At 40.0% G+C, this 9672-nt stretch overlaps 1 protein-coding gene across 7 annotated transcripts in view; it reads left to right on the forward strand.

Moving 5' to 3' along the window:
* Nucleotides 1–6386, forward strand: part of ELF2 (E74 like ETS transcription factor 2) — a 37669-nt gene extending 31283 nt beyond the window's left edge. For all 7 annotated transcript variants that reach the window (XM_038135034.1, XM_038135036.1, XM_038135035.1 and 4 more), the window contains 4 exons: nt 263–349; nt 3530–3722; nt 4093–4446; nt 4678–6386. In XM_038135034.1, the coding sequence (XP_037990962.1) occupies nt 263–349; nt 3530–3722; nt 4093–4446; nt 4678–5305 (1262 nt within the window). In that variant the 3' untranslated portion in view covers nt 5306–6386. The remainder of the gene's footprint in view (nt 1–262; nt 350–3529; nt 3723–4092; nt 4447–4677) is intronic.
* Nucleotides 6387–9672: the final 3286 nt, after the last annotated feature.

Here is a 9672-nt window from a genome sequence, read left to right on the forward strand (position 1 = left end):
CAAAAATCTGTGAGTCTTAGAATTAATAAAAATGCACATTATCTTGTCTGCAATTGAGTTAAATCAGCCCATGAAGTAAGCAACCAAATGATAATTACACTGGATGTGTGGTAGTAATCTAAGAATCAAAGTTCATCCATACCTGTGGCAAGGAAACAGGAAGGGGGGAAATACACAAACTGCTTTTTTTCAGCAAAGGCAAACTATAAAATTTTACTCTGCATATGATTAATACTTCTTTTTCCCTATGTATTATGTGCAGCTGGCCGTAAACCCAAGACCCAGCAATCAGCTTTATCTGATGGGTCTCCAGATCTAGGTATAAAGAAGAAACCTAGAGAAGGCAAAGGTATATTTTTCTATTCATTGAGTCTTTAAAAATAAGCAGTGTATATACATGGTATTTATCACAGGAAATGTACATATCTTTAAAAATGTGATGGATGAGATTGTATTGACTTTATTAGAGTTCTATTCAGTGTCTTTAAATTTGTTTGTACAAGATCTAGCACAAGGATGTGTGCTCTAGGAGTCTCCTCTAGTACCCTCCACAGTTAATAGGCTTTCTCGTTTTTTATTTGCTTTACTTTGTGGTTATTGACTTGTGATGTCTTTTGTGTTGTGGATCAACTTAGTGCTACACACATAATTTATTAAGCTACTGCTGTAACACCTGCTTTCAAGTAGAGGCAGCATATGGGCATTTAGAAAGGCAGTGGTTGGAACTAAAGGTAATAAGGTTGGAAATATGATTTCGTAGTTAATTGACAAACTTCAGTGGGAATATATTCCTTGACTAATAGGTTCAGTTTAGTTTAAAGAGGAAAACAAATGATGATGTCTTTCTATACTGGTTGAGTGGAGAATTATGTGCAGAAAAGTTCTAGTTTCCTGATGTTTCTCCTGATAAATAGAGGCTCCTTTCTTGGGCTCCAAGCCCCTGCTATTCATTCAGCAAGACAGACTGCGACATTTGCTCACAGGTTACCTTTGGGGTGGTGTGCAGTGTATCAGCTCTTCCCTGGCTGCAGGTGAAAAATCTGGATCTCGCCTCCACTTGGTGCACTGAAAGTTGTTCTGAAATGTTGCCGCAGCTAGGGGCAACAAAGTTTAGTGACTTGGAGTAGCAACATGAAGGCTAAAAGAGTGTGCAGTGGTTAGCTCCACTATTATTTTGAGATTTGTTTAAAAGCTGTTTACATAATTCCTTATCTGGTTACAGCTCCTGAGTCGTCATGTTTGTCAGTAGGGCAAGGAAGAATGGGACTGACTTCATGGAGATGTTTGCTCATGGAAACCAGTGCAAACACTAATTAAACTTCCCTGCAGTGCCCACAGTTGCTTTAGATTTGGTGTAGCAGTGGACTTCAATGGAGATGACAGATTTTGTATCTGCTATATTTAAAAATACATCTGCTTTCATTATTTCCTTTTCCTGTAGTCCTCTTGAATCCTTACTTTTATTTCAGGTTTTAGTATTACAGCTTTCTGTTACCTGAACAGTACTTTCCAGTTGTCCCAAGTCCTAGTTGCCTGGACAAATATTTTGAAAAAGGAGGCCTGTATTTCTCTCTGTTCTCCTTTTTGTGCTAGTGAATTCAGCTCTATAGCTTCTTGTTTTATAAAATGGGAGATGGTACTGCTCTCTGGTTTTCAGGAGATTTTTTAGCTTTCTTTTAAATTTATTTTATTTCTATGGCCCTTCTGAATGACCTACATATATCTCTTGTTCTCATGAAGTATCTCATTCCATATTTTATACTACAACTGGAAGAAAATAATTTTTTTTCTTGATGTCCTGCAAAATATTTTGTAGACTGGATTTAATTTTTGTTACTTATTTTAAGAAGCACTTGCAAAGGTAGGCTATTTCATATGCAGCATGATTTTGGAAAACCAGGAATTATTCTACAGTTTAGTACTATCAGAGTTAAGTCATGGAGAATGAGAGATGATTGTGCACATTTGGAAAGGGGATCCCTTGTTGGCATTCCTTCCTTTGTGCATTCTGGCTACTTTCTGGTGCAAAGTGAGGCAGCTCTAAATCTGATTGCATTGTGCCCTACAGTTTATTTATTCTCTTGAAATTACTGTTTGCTTTCTGACCCTGAAGCCCACGTATGTTTTTGGAAAAACTCTGTTGCAGACCTACAGCATTTGGTGGTTGACCCAGAAATTCTCTTTCTAAGCAGTAAAACCCCAGGGATTAATTCCCTAAAATCAAGGATGATTTAAAGATTCCTGAGTTCTCTTGTTGACTTTTTCCTCATATAGGTCTTACTCAAATGTCTCTGAAATCTAGTTGAATTTTGGTATTTCTTGAGTAGGTACTTGCTGTTGTTTGGAGCACATTGCAAAGTACAATTTTTCTCTATGAGGTGCTTTTCCAGAAAATGCCACCTGTGTTTTTTTTTACCCTTTGAGGTTTTCAAAGATAGCTGACTTCTCAAAATCTGCAACAGTGGTCTCTAATCTGCCTTAATTTATTTTAATTATCTTTGCATGGCATAACAACTGCTATGCTAGGCCATTAAATCTCAAAAATTTCTGACCTTTTTTCGCACACACGCAAAAATACAATTTGGTCTATGTCCTTGGAGGTAAAGAATTGTTATTAATGTTCTGAGGTTATTATTCTTGCAGATCTATCTTAGTTCTCCCTTCTCAGAAACTTAAGGAGTCTTTTCCAGCTGTACAAATTGGAATGTGATCTGCCTTTTTTCTTTGAGTTCTCTTCCCCTCTTCCTAGATGCACTAGGTCTGGTCAGAGTGCAGACAGACCCTGTGTTACATTCTTTGACATCCTGATAGTTGCTGTCACAACCTCCTTCCTAGGGCTTCTCCAGCAAAGGTGGTGTACCTCTTGAATACCTGACAAGTGCATTCAATTCTTTAGCCTGACTTCATTTTATATCCCCATAATTACAGAAAGGTACATGGGATTTCTGTCCTGCAAATACTCACTTTTAAGAAGTTGGACTGGGTTTGCACCTAGAATGATGTTGGTCACTCTGCAGCATACACTTGGGAAGAGTTAGTAGAACATGGGGTGCCACCAGTTAGTGTGAGAGCCCCAGATCCTGGACAAACTTAACCACAGTTGAGATGGTTTGTTGCTGCAGGTTGTATGCCTTTTAAAAGACACCTATTTATATCCTCCTGTTGTGCGGTGCCATAAAATGTACTGGCATTTTCATGCCCTGTTTAATCAAATATAAGAAGAAAATTCTAGTGCTCATCCTGCTGCATAGATAGGTACTGACTTGGAACACCCTCCCATACTTCTTTTCAAGAACTGAGAGTGGGTGTTGGATTGAACAGGCATGCTCCTGTGCTGTATAGCAGATCACTTGGATTAGCTCCTTTCAGAATGTAAATATTTATGGAAACTTCATTAAACTTAACAGAGTGAATGAATATGTGCAGGTTACATCCTCTGTGTAACATTGCTTGTAACGCAGATCATATGGAGAACTTTCTGTTATCTTTAAAAGTGGTTTTCTAACACATAAATGCTTTCTGATTATAGGAAATACAACATACTTATGGGAGTTCCTGTTGGACCTTCTTCAGGACAAAAATACATGTCCTCGATATATTAAATGGACTCAGAGAGAGAAAGGAATCTTTAAACTTGTGGATTCAAAAGCTGTCTCTAAACTCTGGGGAAAACACAAAAACAAACCTGACATGAACTATGAGACTATGGGAAGAGCTCTGAGGTAAAAACTCTTACATCCTTAGGTTATCTATTACATTTTAAAATCTGATTCTTAATTTTGCCCATAGAAATAGAAAGGTTCTGAAGTTTTAAAGACTTTGCCCTTTTGCAGATTTAGCCTTCCGTCTTGCAGTCCCTGTAACTTTTTATGTTACCAGTAAATGTGCAATTTTAATTCCTGAAGTATGTGTTTAAAAGGTAAGATTTTTTCAGGTAGATCCTGCAGATCATTTGTCAGTGTGTTCTAACAGCTTCTTTCCATACCTCCTTACATTGTACATTTCACTGTGATTACTTCAGGTTTTCTTGTTAGCACAGAACGAGGTTTTCTGTAAAATGTTGCTTACTATTTAATTGTACTTTCCTTGCAGATACTACTATCAAAGAGGAATCCTGGCAAAAGTTGAGGGACAGAGGCTTGTGTATCAGTTTAAGGAGATGCCAAAAAATATAGTTGTCATAGATGATGACAAAAGTGAGTCCTGCAATGAAGATTTGTCAATGCCTACAGATGAGAAGTCCCTGGAAAGAGTGTCTTTATCTGCAGAAAACCTTTTAAAAGCAGCAACCTCTGCACGTGGAGGAAAAAATTCCTCTCAGTTAAGCTGTACCAGAACAGAAAAAGCACTCACCAGAGTTGTGAATATTGCCTCACCAGCTCATGACACATCCTCATCTCATCCTTCTACTACCACTGCTACTGTCCCAGCAACAACAGCTCCCAGGTTTGTGTTAATGGGGCTGTTAAATTTCCAAAGTCCTATTGCTAGATGTGCAAAAGGTTTGGGGTTGGGTTCTTTGCTTGCTGGTTTGGCTTTTTCATTTTCTTGTTATGGTTTGGTTTGGGTTTTTTTAAGAACCAGTTAAAGACCTGTCTCTCTTAGAACTGTCTGTCCTTTTTGTCATCTGTAATGGTGCCCTGTGTTTTGGCCTAAACACACACGTTTATTTTGTAGGACTGTTCGTGTGGCAATGCAAGTGCCTGTTGTCATGACCTCTTTGGGACAGAAAATCTCAACTGTGGCAGTGCAGTCTGTAAATGCAGGGTCACCGTTAATAACCAACACAAGTCCAAACACAGCAACAACTCCAAAGGTAGTAATCCAGACAATCCCTACTGTGATGCCAACCTCTGCTGAAAATGGAGACAAAATCACAATGCAGCCCACCAAAATCATCACGATCCCTGCCACGCAACTCACGCAGTGTCAGTTGCAAACAAAAACGAGCCTGTCTGGGTCAGGAAGTATCAATATTGTGGGAGCCCCATTGGCTGTTAGAGCACTAACCCCAGTGTCCATAGCTCATGGGACACCAGTAATGAGACTGTCGGTTCCTGCTCAGCAGGCCTCTGGCCAGACTCCTCCCAGGGTGATTAGTGCAGTTCTCAAAGGTCCAGAAGTTAAATCAGACACAGCCGCTTTGAAACAGGAATGTGAAGTGAAAACGCTGCAGCTGGTAAAAGAGGAGAAGCCAGTGGATGGAAGCAAGACTGTAACCCACGTAGTAGTAGTTAGTACACCCTCAGCTATTGCCCTTCCTGTAACAATGAAAACAGAAGGAATCATCACGTGTGAAAAATGAAGAATAGGTTTCTTCCATGGACTTCTAACTGTTACGGTTTTGAATATACTGACGTAATTGGGGGGAAGGATGTGGATGCCACCACCAAGTCATAAAGGAGAGTTTTGGAATGTTAATAAACATGCATATGTTGAAGACTTACTGGAAAAAAATTATTTTCCCGTGTTTCAGTGGGAATTAAACCACACTGATAAAAACTGCCTCTTCCAGTTGGGAAACAGCTGAACCTATGGAGAAGGAAAGAGAGAGGGACTGAAAAGGGACCAAACAATTTCACTACGCTACCGGTTACCAAGCTACACTAAGACCTGAAACACTAAGAGAGAGCTGTGTGAGAGTTTTGCCTTGTTTTTTAGTTTTCAGGGGGAGAGGAAAGTCTCATTGTTACACAAATGGCAAATTTGATGCATTTTATGTGCATACCAGCGATTACTACTGTGTGTGCCCACAGTACTCAACTGGTGCTATGTGAAAAACTATGCTACTAGGTATTGTAGGAAGTGAAATAAAGGAGATTAAAGAGCTTCTAAAAGAAGACAGAGGCCTGGAGGGATTTTTGTATCATACAGCTTAAGCAGATTCAAATTGAAAGCCTTAGACTGATTTTCAGTTATCTTTCTTGAAATAAGCTAATGGCTTGTTTGTGTAAAGCTTTTTTATTAAAACAAATTTTTTAAAAACCTTGTACCTAGCACAGTATTGTTATAGAATAACATGTAACATATTTTGTATGGTAGTTAAAAGTCTGTCTAAATTTCTTAATCGTGGACAAAATAGCAGCAGGTTTTCTGCCTTCTGCTGTACCATGCCTGTTTCTCTCACTTAGCCTTGACATCTGTGCATACATTTCAGTTTCAGCTCTACTCTCACTTCAAAGGTCACGCCCAGCATGAGCTTTTGTCAGGTAGTTCTAAACCTGTAAATTTTTTTAGTTGAAGTTAAGAGGGAAGTACCAGTGTTCAGAACGAACTATAATAGTTTGTATATTCAACATTTGAAGTATATTCTATTTTGTTGTACTCTTGTTTCAAAGTGTATTCAAGTAGGTTTTAATGAAATACAGAAAGAAAATTTAATAGTGTTTGGTGTGCTGTTTATTTTTCCTTCTTCCTTTCTGCTAACCTGTTAACCTTCTTTTCTTACTTGAAATCTTCCTGGCATTTATCCTATTATAGATGATACAGTGTGAAATTTTGGGACTTCTCCCTGCTTCAAAGAGCTGACAGTTCTCTCACTCATTTGTTTAAATACCTGTGAAGCTTGCTATAGCTGGTGAGGTAACTTCTGGCAGGGGTCTAGTTCTTACACGTTTTCAGGACGGTGATCGTACGTACACATGAGCTCTGTGAACTACCTAACTGCTCCTCCAGCTACACCAGCTATTGGCTCCATATTTCCAGTCCATCTGCATGGCTTGAAATGTGGCTTACCCTGATTTCAGGGGCACCACACTGGCACGTCAGGCTGTGGTTAGTCAGGTGCCCAATGGACCCCCAGTTCCTAGTGATATGCCCTGAAATGTCTTCAGGGCAGGAACTTGGGTAATCTTGAAATTTAATTGAAGTCTAAATCATCATCTAAGTACTTCATGCCTGGAGGAGCAATTTAAACAGCTGTCTGGAACTGAGGTATTTTGTAATGCTGAAAGACACCAGAATTAAATACTTGATGTGCTGAGAAGCCAGTTACTTGTAGAGTCCCAGCAGCGAAGCCCATTCTTCCCTTCAGCTGGTAAGAAAAGTGGAAGTAACTCCACACAGCCAGGCCAGCACTGGGGGGACTATGAAAGGCTTCTGGAAAAACTATTTTTTTCATCGTCTTGAGTAGGGAAGTGGAGTTTAAGAACAAAATCAAGCTGAAGCAGATAAAAAAGCGTGTGTAAGGCAGCAATCCAATGAGTCAAAAGTTGACAAGTCAACAGATGAACTGTGTTTCTGGCATGGGGTGGAGGACAAAGCCCCTTCACACAAGGAAATGGAGAGAGAAGACAACTTTTTTCCTAAGAAAGAGGTAGGAAAGGGAATTAGGGGAAGCTGGGCAATCACTCGATCAATTTGGCAGTCTGAGAGGCACTAACGTTCTGCATAAAGGGAAATGGAGCAGTGTAAAGAGAGGCAGGTGGTACAAATCTGAGCAAAAAGACAAGAAGAGAGAAAAACAAGTGTTTTTAAACCCACTGTTGTAAGTCCAGTCTGTAAGAAACCCTGTTCTAGATGGCTGTTACTTGATTGTATCTGAAAGAGATGCTGTATCTCAGAGCATGAAGTATCTGTGTCGAGTATTTGTAATTAAGACCTTTCCAACACCTAATTTAGATACACCAGAAGTCAAATGGGGACAAACTATCTTCCTGGAATTAGATAAGGATCTCCAGCTGATGACCTTCTTGTAATGCCAAGACTTCATTATGTAATGGCAAAAACTACAGGAATGAAGGCACCCAACTCCACTACTGGTGGGGTAGTCAGCTCCTCGCCAGCTCTGTGACACTGCCAGTGCTGCGTCTTGCCATGGAACCAGTGATGGTCCTTTGGCTCTCTCCCCTGGCCACCAGTGAGTGGCACATGATACTGGCTGCCAGAGGATACTCAACTGAAGTTCATGAAGTGCTGTGAGAATCTCAATCTGTGTGAGGATGTACTGTAACTGAAATGGAAAGGGGACTAAACCTGATTCTGTAAATAAGTATGTTTTTACTGGTGGTATTGGAGGACGTGACCTCAGGATGAGGGAGCTTTGGTCAGTTTGTGACATCTGAAACAGATGAAAGGAGCACTAGAATATTGAAATGGTTAGTATCTAGCTATACTCCCAGGCCTTTGAAATCCCATTGAAAAACCTGTTTTGTACATGGGTGAAAGTGGGATTCCCTTTTACATGTGAATCTGGTGGTTCATGTGGAAGGGTCCAGGCTTAACTCATCCTTGGCAAGCAGTAACTCGTAGATGTGTGGGTAGAATGAAACTTGAGTGAAGTGAGTGTGCTTTATACAGAAGGCATTGAGACATACACAGACTTGGTACCACTGATTTTGCAGATAAAAACTTTTTATTTTTCAAACCCACCGTTTTAAGTTACAGAATGAAAAGAGTGATGCTGTGTAATCCAGAGGAGAAAAAAAAAAATCTCAGCTGTAAATTGCAACTCAGAATAAATGTCTTAGTATCAAAAATGGGAAAAATTGAAAGGGGAATCCCATTCCAGAGACAACTGCTTTTGTTAGCTCTCTCTTGCATATCTTACCCAGTGAAGGGGTCTGGGCCTTGGCACAACTCAAGTTGTCTGGGTAGAGTGTGCTGAAAGGAAGGCTGAGCGCCTAGGATTGATCCTTTGCTAATTGACTTCATCAACTTTAGGGCTCTGGAGAGTTACATCTGAGTGATCAGGGATGAGTGAGCCAGGGGCAGTCAGAAGTTGAGAAGAAAATGGAGGGGTGCTTGAAGCCTCAAGTTGGTACTCAGCACAACATGTGCAGCAGGGATCTCAGCTACATGTGAAGATTGTTAACTGCCAGAACAAGCTAAGTGCAATTCTGCCTTGTCGAGACAGTTCAAATAGCAGGTGTTAAGCTTATTAGGAAGATCCAAATGACACTATGTATTTGGGATCTAATTGTTCTCCAGGAAAAATAGTGTTTTAATAAGCTTGCAACAGCTTCTGCCTCTCAGCAAATTAAACAAGTGGGTCATTTCTTTCTGCAGCTTGCTTGGGAGTGAGGGAAAAGTGTCACTGCTAAAGCTAAGGCAGCCTTTATTCAAGAGGAAAGCAAGGGATCTGTGGAGCCTTTTTTTAGCCTTGCTATGCTTATAAGGCATACATTCATAAGAAGAGCTTGGAAGACATTTTTTTATTGTTAACAGTCACACTGCTACACAGGAAAAAAAAAATCCTTTCTGCTTCTTCTGAAAAATATTTAGTACTGATATTTATAGCTGGCAGAAGTATTTCAGTGCTGCAGGCTTGCCTTTTGCTGCATAAAGCAAGAGCAATAATCAATTTAAGTTTTCCAAAAGAGTCTGTGTGCAAAATAAATTATGGCATGTACTGGAATAAAAGGGTGAAGCTGCCTGGGCACTTACCAGTTAATTTCTGCAGCCTATCTACCTTTTTATTAAAATCCAGCAGAAAGGGTTCAACATTGCACTGTAGCAATGTAGATCTTCTGAGTAGGACAGTATTAAGAATTGCCTTGAGATGGGAAGAGTCCCCAGCCTTTTCAGTTATTCCACCCCGCCTTGCCTTCAAAATTACCCTTTAAGGAGTTGAAGCAGTGAACAGCTACTGTAAGTCTCTTTCTCCGGGCAACAACAGACAGAACAAGAGGACACAGTCTCAAGCTGCACCAAGGGAGATACAGGCTTGAATTA

Source organism: Motacilla alba, chromosome 4 (assembly GCF_015832195.1).
Source record: "Motacilla alba alba isolate MOTALB_02 chromosome 4, Motacilla_alba_V1.0_pri, whole genome shotgun sequence".
In the NCBI taxonomy this organism is placed as follows: Eukaryota; Metazoa; Chordata; class Aves; order Passeriformes; family Motacillidae; genus Motacilla; species Motacilla alba.